General features: G+C 39.7%; 1 protein-coding gene across 5 annotated transcripts in view; it reads left to right on the forward strand.

Annotated features, from left to right (window-relative positions):
* The window catches only part of LOC133446996 (protocadherin gamma-C5-like), a 320,234-nt gene that overhangs the window by 27,832 nt on the left and 270,175 nt on the right, over positions 1 to 22,227 (forward strand). The window contains exon 1 of one of the 5 annotated variants that reach the window (XM_061725329.1): positions 797 to 3,279. The exons of 2 other annotated variants lie outside the window; for them this stretch is intronic. In XM_061725329.1, coding sequence (XP_061581313.1) covers positions 850 to 3,279 — 2,430 coding nt within the window. In that variant the 5' untranslated portion in view covers positions 797 to 849. Of the gene's footprint in view, positions 1 to 796; positions 3,280 to 9,656; positions 12,042 to 19,541; positions 21,905 to 22,227 lie in introns of those variants that run through there. 2 more of the 5 variants (XM_061725354.1, XM_061725366.1) reach the window with 2 other exon arrangements.

Genomic DNA, 22,227 nt, shown 5'->3' on the forward strand with positions numbered 1-22,227 from the left:
CCTCCTATATAGATGGCTGATATAAATTGTGTTCAAATCCTGGTTCTCAGTACCCATGATCCACAGATGTAGTTTTAGTTTCAGATCCAAGTCTATCCAGTTCAGTACACTGCAGCTGCAGCTGTAGTAGCACACTGTAGCACCGTATCATATGATGTTCTCTATTGTGTTCCTGTTTAAGTTGCAATAAGTTGAGTGGGGAGTTTGGCTTTCTTTTTAGTTTCCTCAAAAAGAAAAGTCTTACCTGAGCTTTCTTCACCAGGTGACATGTGTTAGTATTTATTTAAGTAAATGGGGCGGAGAAGCAAATATTATATAGGTTATACTTTTGCAATTTAACAGTTTATCAGTTGTTTTTTTTATGTTTCTACTTTGGTAAATTTCATTCACCAACGTTGTTCCAATCTACTTTTTGTTCCAAAAGCCAGATTTTATTAAACACATAGTTATGAGAGATAATCAAAAACAAACCCAATACACTGACAATATGTTTTAATGCAACCTGCAGAAAGGGATATGTGGTAAAGCATTATCAGCATTAAGTTGTGCTATCATTTTCATATGTCCTATACTAAGTAGATTAGTCTAAAACGAGACACTTTACTTAGGAGCTTGTTTAACACAAATACGAAGATTATTCTAGCGATGTTTTGAGAAAATGCTCATTATTTTTGTTCACTTGTTGTGTAGCATTTGTACTCACGGTGTCACTATAGACCAGCGGAGGACTCGGAAGTTGTTCAACCCACTTTGCACACTACCCATTATTGGGAACCTCCTCTGTTTTCTACGATTGAAGATGCGAAAAGAAATTATTTAATCGGACATTTTGGGTTACTAGTATATCTCATGCTAAAAGCAAACGTGCTGGCTCTTGTCTACCATTCTGTTACAATGACGCATAACCGGCTGGTTCTTGGCTTATTCTTTGTCTTTGTTGGGATGCGCTGTGCGCAAGGAGACCTCAGCTATTCCGTACAAGAAGAACTGAAGCCTGGATCTGTTATAGGAAATATCGCTAAGGATCTGGGTCTGGAGCTCGGGAGACTTTCCTCTCGGAAACCTCGTGTTGACTTGGAAGGAAATAACAAACAGTATTGTGGAATAAACCTGAGAAGCGGAGATTTGTTTGTTGACGGACGAATAGACAGAGAGGAGCACTGCGGAGAAAAGCCGACGTGTGTTCTCAAATTCGACCTGCTTCTAGAAAATCCTTTGGAGGTACATCGTCTGTCCTTGCAAGTGCAAGATATAAATGACAATGCTCCAGTTTTCCCTAAAGATATTATAAAGTTGGAAATACGTGAGTCAGCGAGCAAAGGAGTTAGGTATCGCATCAATGCAGCACAAGATGCGGACATAGGCCAGAATTCTGTTCAGAGCTATATTTTACAAAAAAATGAACACTTTTTATTCAGTATTCAGACGACGAGTGTTGGCAGTAAATATGGGGAACTGGTTTTGGATAAAGAGTTAGACAGAGAGGAACAGCAGGAGATGAGATTATTGCTAACAGCCGTAGATGGTGGATCTCCTCAGAGATCCGGGACTGTGGTAATACATGTCATTGTTCTTGATGCTAATGATAACGCCCCCTTGTTTACAGAGAGTGTATATACAGCTAGTTTACCAGAAAACTCTCCTTTGAATACCCCAGTAATTAAAGTAAGTGCATCAGATGCAGATGAAGGTGTAAATGGAGAGATTACGTATGAATTCAGTCGACTTTCTGATAAATCTCAGAAGATGTTTTCCCTTGATGAGAAAACTGGAGAAATCTTTGTAACAGGTGACATAGATTATGAAGAGGTAATGAAATATGAGGTGATTGTAGAAGCTAAAGATGGTTATGGTCTTTCTTCAGAAGTAAAGTTGATTATAGATATTACTGATGTAAATGATAATGCTCCAGTTATATACCTTAAATCTCTGTCTAACCCTGTACCTGAAAATATTTCACCCGGTACAGAGGTGGGCATCATAAACATTCAGGACAGAGACTCTGGAAATAACCGAAAGGTCCACTGCTCTTTTGACCAAAATGTCCCCTTTAAGTTGGTCCCTTCCATTAAAAACTACTATTCTCTGGTGACCACAGGACAACTGGACCGGGAACTAGTGTCTGATTACAACATTACAATCACTGCTACTGATGAGGGCTCTCCACCTCTGTCCTCCTCTAAAACTGTTCAGTTATCTGTAGCTGACATCAACGACAACCCACCTGTGTTTGAGGAACAGTCCTACAGCGCATATGTGACTGAAAATAACAAACCTGGCTCCACTTTATGTTCCGTTAGTGCTCGGGACCCCGACTGGAGACAAAACGGTACAGTGATTTATTCTCTGTTACCTGGTGAGGTGAACGGTGCCCGGGTGTCCTCCTATGTATCTGTTAATGGAGACACGGGGGTGATCCACGCTGTGAGATCGTTTGATTATGAACAGTTCAGGAGTTTTAAAGTTCACGTGATGGCCAGAGACAACGGATCTCCTCCCCTCAGCAGCAACGTGACCGTCAATGTGTTTATATCAGATGTGAACGACAACTCTCCTCAGATACTGTACCCCGCCCCAGAGGGCAGCTCCTTCATGACCGAGCTGGTCCCCAAAGCTGCACATGGAGGCTCTCTGGTGTCCAAAGTGATAGCAGTGGACGCAGATTCTGGACAGAACGCCTGGTTGTCCTATCAAATAATCAAATCTACTGATCCTGGACTTTTCAGTATTGGTCTCCACAGTGGAGAGATCAGGATCCAGCAGGACATTTCAGAATCTGACAGCATGAAACAGAATCTTATTGTCGCAGTGAAAGATAACGGACAACCCTCTCTGTCTGCCACATGTTCCATCTATTTACTGATTTCTGATAACTTGGCTGAGGTGCCAGAACTGAAGGATATTTCTTATGATGAGAAGAATTCCAAACTAACATCTTATCTGATCATCGCGCTGGTTTCTGTCTCCACCTTCTTTTTGACCTTCATCATCATCATTTTGGGCCTCAGATTTTGTCATAGAAGAAAACCCAGACTGTTGTTTGATGGAGCAGTTGCCATCCCTGGTGCTTATCTCCCTCCTAATTACGCAGATGTTGACGGCACAGGAACTTTACGCAGCACTTACAATTATGACGCCTACCTGACAACAGGATCCAGAACCAGTGACTTTAAGTTTGTTTCATCTTACAATGACAACACGCTTCCTGCTGACCAGACTCTGAAGAAAAGTCCCTCAGACTTTGCTGATGTGTTTGGAGATGGTAACTGCTCTCCTCAGGTATGTCCAAATCTTTGGTTACATTTTCAATATTTTTACGAAAGTACATGAACATGTGGATACAATCAAGTCTCATGAGGTTTTTCAAGCGATTAAAAACGTATCAGTTAATAAAACAACAGGTATGGATTCTGTCTCTGCTGAATATCTTAAATTTGCAAGCTCAAGATTGGCTCCTCTTCTTGCTCTATGCTTCACTGCCTTCATAGTTGGTTTCTTCCAGACTCTATGATGACAGTGCTTTTGGTTCCTGTGGTTAACGATAAAGCAGGAAAAGTGGGTTGCTCAAATAACTATAGACCTATCGCTCTTTCTAATATATTGTCGAAAGTTGTTGAACAAATTCTCCTGGAGAGGATCAATGAATTGATTATTTGTACAGATAATCAATTTGGTTTTAAACCGAGACACGGTACGGATATGTGTATATATGTTTTAAAGGAATTGCTGAGTAACTATAAGAGAAAAAATGACTCAATTTGTATGTGTTTTTTAGATGCGTCTAAGGCATTTGATCAGGTGAATCATGGGAAATTATTAAAACAAATTGGGTGCAGCAGGTGTCCCTAATTATATAGTCAGAATTCTGTCCTATTGGTGCTGTATGCCCAACAGACCATGCAGGTTAAATGGGACAACTGTATGTCTGCTCCATTTCATGTCAGTAATGGAGTAAGACAGGAGAACATCTTATCTCCTATTTTATTTAATTTATACATGAACGATTTATCAAATAAATTAAGCTTATGTAGAACTGGCTGTATGGTTGGCAGTAAAGTGATGAACCATCTTATGTACGCAGATGATTGTGGGATTTTTAGCCCGAGCTGAGCTGGTCTGCAGCAGCTCCTTATTGGGTGTTCTGTGTATGGGGAGCAACAGGATGTAAAGTACAACGAGTCAAAAAATGTTATTATGATCTGCAGAACCATGGAACATAGACATTTGACTTTTCCTGACTTTAAACTGTCAGGTAATGTTCTGAATATCCCTAGTGAAGTGAAATATCTTGTCCATGTGATCACAGATCAACTGACAGATGACGAGGACATTTATCATGAGTGTCGTATTGTATGTGCAAGCAAATGTATTGTCACCTAAATTTGGTTGTTATACTGTTGGGGTGAAGTTGACTCTGTTCAAAGCTTATTGTTCACCTCTGTACACTGCACATCTGTGGCCGAACTATAAAAAAGCCAGCCTTCAGAGACTGCAAGTGGCATACAATGATGCTCTGAGGATACTGTTAAAAAGGCCCAGATGGATGAGCACGAGTGAGATGTTTGTGAGTGCTGGAGTGAAAACGCTGCAATCTGTTTTGAGAAATGTAATGTACAGTTTTATCTGTCGGTTAAATTATTCCGATAATCAAATTGTTGTGGTACTGGTGAACATTATGTACAGTGCCACACGCTGCATGTCTCAGTTTTGGGAGCATAGGTATGAGTGTCTTTTAAAATGATCTATCTATCCATCTATCCATCTATCCATCTATCCATCTATCCATCTATCCATCTATCCATCTATCCATCTATCCATCTATCTATCTATCTATCTACAGTGGAATGAAAATAAAAGTAGTTCAGTACGAGAAAGTAGAAAAAGTTCAGTACTTTTTTCAATTAATATTTCAAGGTTGTTTTTTTAATTTTTGCATTGTTGTTCACGAGTTATATTTTCTGTGGTATGCTCTTTAACATTACATATAGCTGAATAAAAGGTGCATTTTTTATTTTGTTTGTTTTCTGAATCAGTATCGAACAAAAATTATATAATTTTGTGATTCTTACATTCACGGCAAATATATCTGGAGTTTTAAATTATGCCACTTATTCAACGATTTTTTAATATTTATTTATTTTGAAGAGCCTTTTCTTTCCAGTGTTATACCTCAGAAAGTACTCAAGGGGTCAGTGTGTACTTTTGGATGAGGATATATCATACTCTCCGCCCATATACTTCAATAAATGTAGAAGCTGATAAGTGTTCGGCTCCACTGGATCGCAATCCTTGCAGACAAAAAAACATTTTCTACCAGACTGGACTACCCCTAGTATTTTTATTTTATTGTAAACTCAAATTGTCTTATTGCTGATGCAGTAATGGGACATATTATACTTGCTCATCTCTGCTTCGCTTATTGTCTCGCTCTTCATCTCGTCAGTGGAGACGTGAGCTACTCCATTCCGGAGGAAATGAAAAGAGGCTCTGCAGTCGGAAATATAGCAAAGGATCTGGGGATTGATTTAGGCCGGTTGGTTTCTCGCAACGCGCGCATTGACTCGGAGGACAACGTTCACTACTTTAGTGTAAACATCAATACCGGAGAGCTGTTTGTACAGGAGAGGATTGACAGAGAAATGCTTTGTGGGAAAAGGGCGTCATGTGTTCTAAAACAAGAACTTGTGCTGGAAAATCCGTTGGAACTCCATCGTATTAATATCCTGATTCAAGACATCAATGATAATTCACCCATTTTCCATGAGGATTTGCTCAAGATCGAAATTCAGGAATCGGCTGTTAAAGGTGCACGTTTTTCATTGGACGAGGCCCATGATGAGGACATCGGAGAAAATGCTGTGCAGTCTTACACCCTTCAGAAGAATGATCATTTTAAATTAAACGTAAACACTAAAGATGGGGGAGGAAAATTGTGTGAGCTTGTTCTAGACAAAGAGTTGGACAGGGAAGACAAACAAGAGATAGTGTTTTTGCTTACAGCATTTGATGGAGGCTCGCCTCAGAGATCAGGTACTATAGTCATACAAGTCACTGTACTGGATGCCAATGATAATGTTCCAGTTTTTAGCCAAGATGTCTACAAAACGCATCTGCCGGAAAATTCTGGATTGGATACATTGGTGATTACAGTAAGCGCGACCGATGCAGACGAAGGGCAGTATGGTGAAGTCATTTATGCTTTTAATCGCGTATCAGGTCAAAATAGTAACATGTTTTCTTTACATCCCAAAACCGGAGAAGTTAGAGTTGCTGGTACCATTGATCATGAGAAAACGTCGTTGTATGAAATACAAATTAGTGCAAAAGATGGTCTAGGGTTGGCGTCTTATGCAACGTTAATAATTGAAATCGCAGACGTAAATGATAACGCTCCGGTTATACACCTTAAATCTCTGTCAAGCCCTATATCCGAAAACGCGTCACCTGGTACTGAAGTGGGTATTATTAATGTGCAGGACAGAGACTCTGGAAATAACCGACAGGTCCGTTGCTCCATTCAGCAAAACGTCCCCTTTAAGTTGGTTCCTTCTATTAAAAACTATTATTCACTGGTGACCACAGGACAACTGGACCGTGAACTAGTGTCTGATTACAACATTACAATAACTGCTACTGATGAGGGTTCTCCACCTCTGTCCTCCTCTAAAACTGTTCAGTTATCTGTAGCTGACATCAACGACAACCCACCTGTGTTTGAGGAACAGTCCTACAGCACATATGTGACTGAAAATAACAAACCTGGCTCCACTTTATGTTCCGTTAGTGCTCGAGACCCCGACTGGAGACAAAACGGTACAGTGATTTATTCTCTGTTACCTGGTGAGGTGAACGGTGCCCGGGTGTCCTCCTATGTATCTGTTAATGGAGACACGGGGGTGATCCACGCTGTGAGATCGTTTGATTATGAACAGTTCAGGAGTTTTAAAGTTCACGTGATGGCCAGAGACAACGGATCTCCTCCCCTCAGCAGCAACGTGACCGTCAGTGTGTTTATATCAGATGTGAACGACAACTCTCCTCAGATACTGTACCCCGCCCCAGAGGGCAGCTCCTTCATGACCGAGCTGGTCCCCAAAGCTGCACATGGAGGCTCTCTGGTGTCCAAAGTGATAGCAGTGGACGCAGATTCCGGACAGAACGCCTGGTTGTCCTATCATATCATCAAATCCACTGATCCTGGACTTTTCAGTATTGGTCTCCACAGCGGAGAGATCAGGATCCAGCGGGACATTTCAGAATCTGACAGCATGAAACAGAATCTTATTGTAGCAGTGAAAGATAACGGACAACCCTCTCTGTCTGCCACATGTTCGCTGTATTTACTGATTTCTGATAACTTGGCTGAGGTGCCAGAACTGAAGGATATTTCTTATGATGAGAAGAATTCTAAACTAACTTCTTATCTGATCATCGCGCTGGTTTCTGTCTCCACCTTCTTTCTGACCTTCATCATCATCATTCTGGGTGTGAGATTTTGTCATAGAAGAAAACCCAGACTGTTGTTTGATGGAGCAGTTGCCATCCCTGGTGCTTATCTCCCTCCTAATTACGCAGATGTTGACGGCACAGGAACTTTACGCAGCACTTACAATTATGACGCCTACCTGACAACAGGATCCAGAACCAGTGACTTTAAGTTTGTTTCATCTTACAATGACAACACGCTTCCTGCTGACCAGACGATGAAGAAAAGCCTGTCTGACTTTGCCGATGCCTTTGGGGATGTTAAGATTTCTCCTGAGGTAGGGTCACTTTGTCTTTTTCTGTCAAAAATATTCTCTTCACCACACATGATACAAGGCTTAAACATAAGCATTCTCATTTGTCCAAGTTTAGGATTAATCTCTGTATATTCTGATGGCATAAAAGTTCTGGCTTTTAAACTGATCTTGGCGGCCCAACACTTTCAGTCTTTCATGTTTTTCATGTTAATGCGTTCAGTCTGACATTATGGATCGCTGTATTTGTTTGTAAGTTATCATGCTGTTTTCTTCTTTTTGTTTTTCCATATACCTTTTTTCTCTCCTCGTACAGCTACTGTTGTTGATTTTTTTATTGAATACGTCCACATGAGTCGTTGGTTCCATTAACCTTTTGTCAGTGTTTTCCGAGGACTCGCGACTGCAAGCATAAAAGCTAAAGTAATAAGACAATTACATTTGTTTTAAATCAGCTATGCATGCAGACATCATACAGTATTTTGTTTTTGTTCTTTTTAAATACGTATTTAGTTTTTTGGTGTATAGTATTTTCTATCAGAAGTGATGCTATTATGTTTTATGGGCATTTTTTTTTATTCATATGGTTAACTATTACCCTTAGATTTTAATATACACAACTTTATGAAAGTATTCAAGTTTTATTTTGGAGATACCAGCATTGTTTTGAAATGCCATATCAAATTCTACAGCTTAAATTCAGAGAACATAATTTAGAATTAAGTTGTGATCATTTCAAACATTTTTTTTCACAAGTCAAACAACATAAATCCAGATGACCATTACTGTTACTATTTCCATAACTCTATGTTGATCTTATCCCAGTGTTATGAGTATTTTATTGTATGCAAAATATCCATTGGTGGCAGTGATAATCATTCTACAGCATGGTACAATGAGTTTACAGAATGGGAGGAAGTTCATGCCTGAGGGGTGAATCTGTTTGTGAAATATTATGCCTGGAGTTTGTTCTCAATCTGCACGTTTCTTTTGTGTTTTAGCTTTCTCCCAAAGTCCAAAGATCGGACGTTGATATCTTGTTTTTATTTTTCCAGTATCTGAGCATGCATGGTTGACAGTGTTTCTGTTTTAGCCCTGCGATCTGGTGTGATCTATTTGGATGAAACCAAGAACAGGTTCAAGTTCTTTCATTAGAGACCATCTGCAAAGATTGCGATTTGAAATATGAGTTTCCATTCTTTAAGTATGACAGGCAAGTGATGGTGTAAATGACATCTTAATTGTAAAAATGTTACAAAGCTATTTCAATTTTGTTAATACGGGAACAATATTATTTATTCATGGTTGAATGAACGAAATTTATTTTTTAGAGCAACTCAATTTCATCAAGAACTATATTCTCCATAAGGAATAACAATATAAAACTGAAAAATGTGGAATACATTTCGTCAATGACAACATAAAGCTATCCCAACATCAGTTCTCTTTAGCGGAAAAAAGAAAAACGCTTGATAAATATGATAGGAGCCTTTGAAATACGCCTTATTTACCACCTTTCAAATTTAGAAATATGCTGTTTTTAAATGGTAAATATTTTATGTATAAATGTTCATCTTCCAAGTTCATGTGGGGATAAGGATGTTCTGACTCAGTATTTTTTTAGTTTTTAGACAAGGATTGTCCATTTTAAACAACCATAACAAATGTTAAATAAAGCCTTGTTGTAGCTGAACAAATACTCAGGGTGTATGTACCAGTAAACGAGAAGTCACCACTTTTCTCCTCCCTTTGGTGTCAGCGATTTAAAAGCCTTTGTATACGTATTGCACTGCTGCCGTGGAATTGTGACTGATGGTAGGCTTTTTTTTTGCCCATTAGAAGAAATCATGAATTCATCGTGGATATATTTGATTTACTAAGTATTAGAGTAAAAAAAGTATCCTTCTCCCAGTAACGATGGAGCACAGGACATTTGTTCCTCATTGGTGGCTTGCTTTTCTTTTTCTTGCTGTCAGCTTGGTCAATGGAGATGTGAGCTATTCTGTTCCGGAAGAGATGAAGAGAGGAACTGTAATTGGAAATATCGCAAAGGATCTTGGACTTGACCTGGGTACCCTTTCAACTCGTAAAGTCCGTATTACGGCGGATAACAGTGCTAAGTACTGCAGCGTTAATCTAAATAACGAAGATTTGATTTTACAGGAAAGGCTTGATAGAGAAGGGCTTTGTGCAAAAAAACCATCCTGTGTCGTAAAACAGGAACTTGTCTTGGAAAATCCTTTAGAACTACATCGTATTAACATCCATGTCCAAGACATCAACGATAATTCGCCACAATTTAAGGAGGAATTTCTTAAATTAGAAATTCGGGAATCGACTGTCAAGGGTGCACGTTTTCTTCTGGATGAGGCGCATGATGGCGACATCGGAGAAAATGCTGTTCAGGGCTACTCACTTCAGCAAAATGAATATTTTAAAATGAATATCAATGCAAAGGGAGTTGGAAGAAAATATGGTGAATTAGTCTTGGATAACGAGTTAGACAGGGAGGACAAAAGAGAGATTATATTGTTGCTCACAGCATTTGATGGTGGCTCTCCAAGGAAATCAGGCTCTGGAGTTATACGCGTCACCGTTTTGGACGCTAATGATAATGCTCCAGTGTTTACTCAGACTGTCTATAAAGCCAGTCTGCCTGAAAACACTGCCATCGATACGTTGGTGGTTACAGTTAATGCTACGGATGCTGATGAAGGAGTTAACGGCGAGATTACTTATGGATTAGACCACGTTTCTGACGAAAACCAAGTGTTTATTCTTGATGCCAAAACTGGGGAAGTTAAAGTGGCTGGAAATACTGATTTTGAAAAGGAACCGTCTTATGAAATCCAGATCAGCGCTAAAGATGGCTTGGGATTGGCATCATATGCAACTTTAATAATCGAAGTTATAGACATAAATGACAATGTTCCCGGTTTATTTCTAAAATCTTTGACTAATTCCATACCTGAAAACGTGTCACCTGGTAAAGAGGTGGGCATAATTAACGTGCAGGACAGAGACTCTGAGAGGAACGGACAGGTCCGCTGCTCCATTCAAGAAAACGTCCCCTTTAAGTTGGTTCCTTCCATTAAAAACTATTATTCACTGGTGACCACAGGACAACTGGACCGTGAACTAGTGTCTGATTACAACATTACAATCACTGCTACTGATGAGGGCTCTCCACCTCTGTCCTCCTCCAAAACTGTTCAGTTATCTGTAGCTGACATCAACGACAACACACCTGTGTTTGAGGAACAGTCCTACAGCGCATATGTGACTGAAAATAACAAACCTGGTTCCACTTTATGTTCCGTTAGTGCTCGAGACCCCGACTGGAGACAAAACGGTACAGTGATTTATTCTCTGTTACCTGGTGAGGTGAACGGTGCCCGGGTGTCCTCCTATGTATCTGTTAATGGAGACACGGGGGTGATCCACGCTGTGAGATCGTTTGATTATGAGCAGTTCAGGAGTTTTAAAGTTCACGTGATGGCCAGAGACAACGGATCTCCTCCCCTCAGCAGCAACGTGACCGTCAGTGTGTTTATATCAGATGTGAACGACAACTCTCCTCAGATACTGTACCCCGCCCCAGAGGGCAGCTCCTTCATGACCGAGCTGGTCCCCAAAGCTGCACATGGAGGCTCTCTGGTGTCCAAAGTGATAGCAGTGGACGCAGATTCCGGACAGAACGCCTGGTTGTCCTATCATATCATGAAATCCACTGATGCAGGACTTTTCAGTATTGGTCTCCACAGCGGAGAGATCAGGATCCAGCGGGACATTTCTGAATCTGACAGCATGAAACAGAATCTTATTGTAGCAGTGAAAGACAACGGACAACCCTCTCTGTCTGCCACATGTTCCATCTATTTACTGATTTCTGATAACTTGGCTGAGGTGCCAGAACTGAAGGATATTTCTTATGATGAGAAGAATTCCAAACTAACATCTTATCTGATCATCGCGCTGGTTTCTGTCTCCACCTTCTTTCTGACCTTCATCATCATTATTTTGGGTGTGAGATTTTGTCGCAGGAGAAAACCCAGACTGTTGTTTGATGGAGCAGTTGCCATCCCTGGTGCTTATCTCCCTCCTAATTACGCAGATGTTGACGGCACAGGAACTTTACGCAGCACTTACAATTATGACGCCTACCTGACGACAGGATCCAGAACCAGTGACTTTAAGTTTGTTTCATCTTACAATGACAACACGCTTCCTGCTGACCAGACACTGAAAAAAAGTCTAACAGACTTTGGTGAAACAGTTGGAGTCAGCAATACGTCTTATGAGGTAGGCAAATATCCTCTCTTAGTATTTGTCAGCATTTTTAGAGAAACATAAAAAGAAAAATAATACTGTGCCATATCACCAAGGTTTTTATGTATTGACCTGTTGTCTACATTTGTATTGGCTTTTTTTCATATTAGAATAGTCATTCATTTTTAATATATTTCTTAATCCTTTAATACATTTTTGGAAGTACAGTTTAATTACCACACATGCTTTTTTTGTCCTTTATATTATTATATTGCAATATTATATTATATTATTTGTCCTTTGTCTAATGTCTTAATTTACTATGATGTGTAGGTTAATGTTAAGAGCAAAATGCAATTTTTTTTACATTTATTAATATCCCTTTATTATACACAGAATCAAAAGAGATAGTAACCTATGTGTACATACAATTAGAAACAGCCTTCACTTTTACACAACATTGGCAAACTTTTTTGTATTGCATAAAAAAGGTCCCAGACCAATAGATAGAGTATATTTATACTCTTCATTACACATCTCTCAAAGTTCTTTACAGTTTATATATCATAGATTTTCCTATAAATCCAGTTCATTAAAATATAACCTGTTTTTGATGTGGATGGATGGATCTTGAGCTTTGTTGATATGCCTCTGTCCGAGGTGCTGAACCTCTCTTATTCATAGCTGTGTGGTACCGTCATCACTCTCTTTTATTTTACAAAGTTTCACATTACTTTGATGCCCTTTCAGGACGATGCTGACCATCGTGTTCCGTTTTATGGCTTTGAATTTTTCAGTACAATCCTCTTAGTATTTTTAATGAAAGATTACCAGGAGTTGAAATTGGAGTGAACAAGTAATCTTTGTCTTCAGTAAACTGATAGATTTAATCAGTTCGGTAAGGAAGGCAAAACATGTCAAAGAACAAAATAAAAATAGAAAAAATAAATTCAGTTGCTTTGTTTAAAGCATTTCGGGGTTGTATTAACTTTATTTTACAGTATGAAGTGTTTGCATCCGGTTTTGCACGGTAAAACAATTTCAAACTTTTGTTTCAATCAAATGGGATTTGCTCACACTCTCGTTTTGCTTTCACCTTTTGTTTTATCATCTCTTTATTTTTTCCAACGACTAGAGCAAAAATATTTCCAGATTTATTTTGAAAAATGCATTACTCCTTATCCGAGTAAGGAAACGTTGTATGTTTGTCATTTAATCCTTACAAGATGGTGAAATACTTTGTGTTAAACAGAAGAAGTCGAGTTGTGTTAAGTTGCTGGTTGGAAGATTTATTTATAGTCATAACAATGAACATATGACGTTAGGGATAACGTTAAATATAAGACGCCTTATTTACTTTATTAATAGTAACATATGATTTTATTCGACCAACGAGCTCAGCGCAGGCAGAATTTCTCTTCAGTTGTTCAGTTATCTCATATGTACTCATGGTGTCACTATAGACCAGCTCAGGAGTAAAACATCCAACCTCTTCTTTTAAACCACCCATTATTAGGCTCGCCTTGTGCAGTCTCTTTTATACAACACGGGGGACAACCGATTCACTGCGCATCTACTCAACTAAAAATATTGTTTTATTTCTTGAAAAAAAATTATTTTACTGTGAGCCGCTGCCAAAAGATGCTGTATGCTGGAAAGCTGCATGCAAGCTGCAGCTTGCTCTTTGTGTTTTTTGTGATGCACTACGCACACGGAGACCTTAGCTACTCCATACAGGAGGAACTAAAAGACGGATCTGTAATTGGGAATATCGCTAAGGATCTTGGATTGGAGGTTGGGAGAATGTCTACTCGTAAGGCTCGTGTCGACATGGAAGGAAGCGACAAAGAGTATTGTGGAATAAACCTCAGAAGCGGAGATGTGTTCGTTGCAGGACGAATAGACAGAGAGGAGCTCTGCGGAGAAAAGCCTACATGTGTTCTCAAATTCGACCTACTGTTAGAAAATCCTCTGGAGTTGCATCGCTTATCACTACAGGTGCAGGACATTAATGACAACGCTCCGATCTTCCAAAAGAATGCGATAAAGCTGGAAATTAGAGAGTCGGCAGACAAGGGAGCTCGATATCGCATTAACGCAGCACACGATGCAGACATAGGCCAGAACTCTGTTCAGAGCTATGTTTTGCAACAAAATCCCCACTTTGTGTTAAGTATTCAGACAGGAAATGCTGGTATAAAATATGGGGAGCTGGTTCTTGATAAAGAGTTAGATCGGGAGGAGCAGCAGGAATTGAAATTATCGCTGACAGCCGTAGATGGTGGATCTCCTCAGAGATCCGGGACTGTGGTCATACATGTCATTGTTCTTGATGCTAATGATAACGCCCCGTTGTTTACAGAGAGTGTATATACAGCTAGTTTACCAGAAAACTGCCCTTTGAACACCCCCGTTATCAGAGTAAGTGCGTCTGATGCAGATGAAGGTGCAAATGGAGAAGTTACATATGAATTTAGTCGACTTTCTGATAAATCACGAAGGCTTTTTTCACTTGATGACAAAACTGGAGAAATATTTGTAATAGGTGACATAGATTATGAAGAGGGATCTAAATATGAAGTGATGATTGCAGCTAAAGATGGTTATGGCCTTTCCTCAGAAACGAAGGTGATTATTGATATCACTGATGTAAACGATAATGCTCCAGTTATATTTCTGAAATCACTTTTTAACCCATTTCCTGAGAATGAGGCATCAGGTACAGAGGTGGGAATTATAAATGTACAAGACAGAGATACTGAGAAGAATCGACAGGTCCGCTGCTCCATTCAGCAAAACGTCCCCTTTAAGTTGGTTCCTTCCATTAAAAACTATTATGCTCTGGTGACCACAGGACAACTGGACCGTGAACTAGTGTCTGATTACAACATTACAATCACTGCTACTGATGAGGGCTCTCCACCTCTGTCCTCCTCTAAAACTGTTCAGTTATCTGTAGCTGACATCAACGACAACCCACCTGTGTTTGAGGAACAGCCCTACAGCGCATATGTAACTGAAAATAACAAACCTGGCTCCACTTTATGTTCCGTTAGTGCTCGAGACCCCGACTGGAGACAAAACGGTACAGTGATTTATTCTCTGTTACCTGGTGAGGTGAACGGTGCCCGGGTGTCCTCCTATGTATCTGTTAATGGAGACACGGGGGTGATCCACGCTGTGAGATCGTTTGATTATGAACAGTTCAGGAGTTTTAAAGTTCAAGTGATGGCCAGAGACAACGGATCTCCTCCCCTCAGCAGCAACGTGACCGTCAGTATGTTTATATCAGATGTGAACGACAACTCTCCTCAGATACTGTACCCCGCCCCAGAGGGCAGCTCCTTCATGACCGAGCTGGTCCCCAAAGCTGCACATGGAGGCTCTCTGGTGTCCAAAGTGATAGCAGTGGACGCAGATTCCGGACAGAACGCCTGGTTGTCCTATCATATCATCAAATCCACTGATCCTGGACTTTTCAGTATTGGTCTCCACAGCGGAGAGATCAGGATCCAGCGGGACATTTCAGAATCTGACAGCATGAAACAGAATCTTATTGTAGCAGTGAAAGATAACGGACAACCCTCTCTGTCTGCCACATGTTCCCTGTATTTATTGATTTCTGATAACTTGGCTGAGGTGCCAGAACTGAAGGATATTTATTATGATGAGAAGAATTCCAAACTAACATCTTATCTGATCATCGCTCTGGTTTCCGTCTCCACCTTCTTTCTGACCTTCATCATCATCATTTTGGGTGTGAGATTTTGTCATAGAAGAAAACCCAGACTGTTGTTTGATGGAGCAGTTGCCATCCCTGGTGCTTATCTCCCTCCTAATTACGCAGATGTTGACGGCACAGGAACTTTACGCAGCACTTACAATTATGACGCCTACCTGACAACAGGATCCAGAACCAGTGACTTTAAGTTCGTTTCATCTTACAATGACAACACGCTTCCTGCTGACCAGACTCTGAAGAAAAGTCCGTCAGATTTTGCTGATGCGTTTGAAGCCTGTAATAGTTCTCCTGAGGTAAGAAAATATATCATTATTAAACTATTTTGAAAAACAAGTATTAGACTTACAAAAAAGTGTTATCTCATTGAATTATTTTGTTGAGTTTGAAACATTGTTTATGTCTCAAATGTGTTCAAATTCAGTTTCTTGCTTTGTGTAGTCTCCAGTATCTAAAATCCTATGTAATTTAAAAAAACCTTTCTTGTCCTGTTTTTTAATTTTTTTGTCATTTTTGATACTGGATGAATGGTAGAATTAGACATGTGTGAAATTACACTTTTTTTAACAAAATACTAAATTTGGAAGTTGGAGAAAGTGCTAACCATTAGAAACGTGTGTACCCTAAGAAGCTACTGATTTGTCAATCATATCTTCTCGGCCATAACATTCATGAGGCTTCAATGGACTGATCCCAGTTCACGGTTTTTCACCTTTTGCACAACAATGACTTAACATGGTCCCAATAATCTGCTTTTGTTTGATTCTGGTGCTATAAATAGTTTAGAATCTGATTTTTTTTTTAACAAAATCAAAACTTAATTTGAAAAAAACCACTTGGCTAAATGTAAGTATAAAACAGAAGGCAACATTTTGCAAATCTTTTATACCACATTTGATTCCCAATAGAACCAATATATCAGATGTTGAAACTGAGACATTTTGCCATTTTATGGAAAATATTAATACATTTTGACTTTGATAGCAGCAGCACATGTCAAAAAGTTTGGAACAGGGTGATGCTTATGTCGTGTATCATCCCCGCCTCTTAACAATTGCCTGTACATGTCTGGGAAGTTAGAGGACCAGTTATTTGAGTTTTACGAGAGGAATCTTGTCTGATGCAGGATTTTTGCTGCTCAACAGTCCTGGGCCTTTTTTGCTGGATGTGTGGTTTTGTTATTGACCAAATGTTTGTGATTAATTGAAGCTCTGGTTCAGCACCTAGAATCCTTACCTATGAAGCCAAGTTGTTGTGATGGATGTAGTATGTGGTTTAACATTGTCTTACGCAAGACCTTCCCTGAAACATACGTTCTTTGGATGCGAGCATGCATTGCTTTAGATCATATATTTTTCACCATTTTCAACATCTCATAAGTTATGAGTTATGTTCGGTTGGGAGGAAGATATGGATTGAGTTTTGCTCATGATTGCATTCGGTTTATATTTAACAGTCCCAACAGTTTTTCCAAACAGTTTTGAAAATTACATTTTTTCCAGAACTACGTGTAATTTATGTTTCTTAAATGTCAAATTCTATTAAAATTTATTTTTTTTGCTCTCAATCTTGCAGCTTTTTCTAGAGCATTGTCCAATCTTAATTCATCATGGAAATTGAAATAAATCTGCAAATTGTTTGGGTTAATCCATTTTAGCAGTAAAATATTGAATTTTAAGACGTTTTGTGTGCTTGGTGTCCTAACTGGGAAGTTTCTGATTGTTAAATGAAAGCCCTTATACTACAGCAATGGAAAATGCAATAAGCAGACAGCTATGAGAATGAAACAAAATCAAATATATCATTCATTTATAGTGTTCTTTACAAGGGTGTGTGGTGGACACAAACACAGCACAACGGCACAGAGTGTTCAGTAGAAGTCGTTATTAAAGTCAACCTCACAGCAGGCAATAGAGCAGAGTTTAGTCTTCAGAATAGTAGTAACGCTCAGAGTGGCAAAAGAGTGAATACCAGAAAACAGCTGGTCTGAGCGCTGAGTAGATCTGGAAGCCGGAATACAGGAACTGAAACGCCGGTTCAGTCAGAGGAATCGCCAGGCAGCCCAGAGTGCAGGCAAACAGAAACCAGAGACGCTCAGGCAGAACTCGTGGTCAGGACAGAAGGCTGAGGTGATTACCAGGATAGAGAGAGGCGACCAGGTCGTCAACAGGTGATCAGTCCAAGGGTGAGAACTGGAAAGTCAGGCCTGATACAAGGACAATCTGGCAGTGCCTGGCTGGGAGCGGAGGGCTTAAGTAGAAGCCAGGGCTGATTGCAGATGTGGAGCAGGTGTGGAAGGTGAGAGACACCATAGTGACATGAGGAGGCGGAGCTGGCAGGTTAGTGAGGCTAGGTGGCGGTATGCACCTGAAAGTTGCTTGCGATCCGCCAATAAACTGAGAGAAGAAGAAGAAGAAGGTTAGTGAGGCAGGTATGGAGCTGGAGTGGATGTGACAGTTTTAAGTTAAAATATCTTTGTCGTTTGTATGGTTGTTTGATGTTGTTTTACTGTACCTGTTTGTAAATTGATTCTTGGATCCATTTGTGATCTCAGATGAGCGGTTCTCAATTTGAATTGTAGTAAAATTCAAAAACGTATCAAGAAACATTACAGCTAAAAGCAGACTGGCTGTCATGATTGTTCTTATTTAAAAAGGAAACAAAAGATAGCTTTCTTGCTTCAGCAATGTCTAGAGTTCAATCTTTGCATAAATATTCAGTCCATCTTTGTAAGTTTGATACTGTAATAGAGTAAATTACAGATACAGTCAAACATTGTTAATGATGGAAAACATTTTGCATTTAGCAAATTATGCTCACACATTAAATTTCCAGACTATAAATTAATATTCTGAGTCTTGTTATATGTTTTTAAATGATTATTAATGTTATCTGGTAAGTTATGCTTTCTTTTAAGTTTGTTGATACTGCTGGTATTTTTTAAACATATCTTAGTTTGTTTTTTTTTTTTCCTGGGGTGTTTTTTTAAGTGTAGTGCTAATATGTCGCCGTGGAATTTGTAGTTTCTTAGAACTAAAACAAGAGTGCAAACAAAACAAAAGAAAACACAAACAAATGTTAGTGTGTCCTTTTCTTCCTTTGACTTTTGCTTTGATCATTCTGTTGAGTTTTTTCCCATTTTAGTGAGTTTTTTCTCCTCAGAATCAACATTGAAACAAGTCTTTGTTTCCAAGTTTGTATTAAATTAAACTTCATTCACTTCAAAATTCAATGAACATATCTGAGTACCTGTTGAAGATAAAAAGGGGCTCCCTGGTATGATGATTTTGTTTAAAGAAAAAAGGGGGAAATGTGCTGTTTGCCACATCTGGATCGAAGCTACATGTGTATTTTTTTTATTTTTGTTGTGGGTAAAATGGATGAATAAAAGAGTTGCATAATAGTGATTGATTAATGTATTTGACCATGTCCAACAGTAACTTCTCACGTGTGGATGACCTTACAGTTGCAAACTTCAGGGAACACGTGTGACTTTATTTTACCTTTCAATCTGGAACTCCCTAATAAGTCATATGGATTTGTATTTTAACTTCTCAGATGTTTCATGTAGCTGTTTATGTGTAGCTCAACTCACGGTGTCGCTGTACACCGTGTTTGAATGGTTTAATAGCTTTGCGCTTTGTGAACTGGCGTTCATGTACGCCCATAGTTATTCCAGATAAAGGGATCCTCTCGGGGAATTACATGCGTTTTGCCATTTTCTGTGATTCAGACGGATTTGTGGAGATTCTTTTATTTTGTTTTAAATTTTTACAACACTCGTGAATGAGGATTGATCATGTTTCAGTCGTGGAGCTGCTGTTTCCTTCTTCTGTTGCCTCTAGCATATGGGGACATTAACTATTTGTTTCCAGAGGAGATGAAACGAGGATCAGTTATTGGAAATGTTGCCAAAGATCTCGGACTGCAGGCGGGAATACTTTCAACCAGAAGAGCACGTATTGACACCGAGGAGACTGATAAACGTTACTGTGACATAAACGTGAACAGCGGAGAGCTGATTGTGACGGAAAGGATTGATCGTGAGTCTCTTTGTGGCAAAAAAGCTTCGTGCATCATAAAGCTGGAGCTGGTGCTGGAGAATCCTCTCGAGCTCCATCGTGTCAGTCTTCATATTCAAGATATTAATGACAACACACCTCGATTTAATGACGACAACATGAATCTGGAAATCCGTGAGTCGGCCGACAGGGGAGCTCGGTTTGTGATAGAAGGGGCGCAAGATGCGGATGTGGGGCAAAATTCAGTTCAACAATATAGCCTACAGAAAAATGATAACTTTGTTTTAGCTGCTGATGGAAACATGATAGAGCTGGTTCTTGATAAAGAGCTTGATCGTGAAAAACAGAAGGACATTGATTTGGTCCTCACAGCTCTAGATGGCGGCTCTCCTCAGAGATCAGGTACAGTAGTCATCCACGTCACTGTGTTGGATGCTAATGATAACGCACCAGTATTCAGCCAGGACATTTATAAGGTCAGTCTGCCTGAAAACTCTCCTGTAGATACTTTAGTGGTTACAGTGAGAGCCTCTGATGCTGATGAGGGAGTGAATGGAGATGTCACTTATGATTTTAGTCACGTTACTGAAGATGTGAGGACGATTTTTAGCATAGATAATAAAGGAGGTGACATACGAATAATTGGTGATGTTGATTATGAAACAACATCGTTGTATGAAATACGAGTAAAAGCGAAGGATGGGTTGGGGCTCTCATCTTATGCTAATGTATTAATTTCTATCACTGACGTGAATGACAACGCCCCTGTAGTCAGTCTGAAATCACTGTCCAATCCCATATCAGAGGACACACCACCTGGTACAGAGGTGGGAATCTTTAATGTGCAGGACAGAGACTCTGAGAATAACAGACAGGTCCGTTGCTCCATTCAGCAAAACGTCCCCTTTAAGTTGGTTCCTTCCATTAAAAACTATTATTCTTTGGTGACCACAGGACAACTGGACCGTGAACTAGTGTCTGATTACAACATTACAATCACTGCTACTGATGAGGGCTCTCCACCTCTGTCCTCCTCTAAAACTGTTCAGTTATCTGTAGCTGACATCAACGACAACCCACCTGTGTTTGAGGAACAGTCCTACAGCGCATATGTGACTGAAAATAACAAACCTGGCTCCACTTTATGTTCCGTTAGTGCTCGAGACCCCGACTGGAGACAAAACGGTACAGTGATTTATTCTCTGTTACCTGGTGAGGTGAACGGTGCCCGGGTGTCCTCCTATGTATCTGTTAATGGAGACACGGGGGTGATCCACGCTGTGAGATCGTTTGATTATGAACAGTTCAGGAGTTTTAAAGTTCACGTGATGGCCAGAGACAACGGATCTCCTCCCCTCAGCAGCAACGTGACCGTGAGTGTGTTTATATCAGATGTGAACGACAACTCTCCTCAGATACTGTACCCCGCCCCAGAGGGCAGCTCCTTCATGACCGAGCTGGTCCCCAAAGCTGCACATGGAGGCTCTCTGGTGTCCAAAGTGATAGCAGTGGACGCAGATTCCGGACAGAACGCCTGGTTGTCCTATCATATCATCAAATCCACTGATCCTGGACTTTTCAGTATTGGTCTCCACAGCGGAGAGATCAGGATCCAGCGGGACATTTCTGAATCTGACAGCATGAAACAGAATCTTATTGTAGCAGTGAAAGATAACGGACAACCTTCTCTCTCGGCCACATGTTCCCTGTATTTACTGATTTCTGATAACTTGGCTGAGGTGCCAGAACTGAAGGATATTTCTTATGATGAGAAGAATTCCAAACTAACATCTTATCTGATCATCGCGCTGGTTTCCGTCTCCACCTTCTTTCTGACCTTCATCATCATCATTTTGGGTGTGAGATTTTGTCATAGAAGAAAACCCAGACTGTTGTTTGATGGAGCAGTTGCCATCCCTGGTGCTTATCTCCCTCCGAATTACGCAGATGTTGACGGCACAGGAACTTTACGCAGCACTTACAATTATGACGCCTACCTGACAACAGGATCCAGAACCAGTGACTTTAAGTTTGTTTCATCTTACAATGACAACACGCTTCCTGCTGACCAGACACTGAAGAAATGTCCCTCAGACTTTTCTGATCCGTTCGAAGATGTTATTAGCTCTCCAGAGGTAGGATTCTCTATTTTATCCTTTTTACACCTTTACGTCAAACTCTACAGCCGACATATAGACATTTTATATATATATATATATATATATATATATATGATATATATATACGATATATATATATACGATATATATATATACGATAAAAAAGAATAATATGTTGAAAATCTGAAATCTGGAGTGCATTTCATCAATCCCAGCATATAGCTATTGCTACATCACTGGTTTTAAGGGGAAGAAAGAAAAATGATGATACATATTAAAAAGAGACATTGAAGTACTCTCTGTTTGCAACCTTTCAAAATTACACAAATACTTTAAAT

This window comes from Cololabis saira, chromosome 7 (assembly GCF_033807715.1).
Source record: "Cololabis saira isolate AMF1-May2022 chromosome 7, fColSai1.1, whole genome shotgun sequence".
Taxonomy (NCBI): domain Eukaryota; kingdom Metazoa; phylum Chordata; class Actinopteri; order Beloniformes; family Belonidae; genus Cololabis; species Cololabis saira.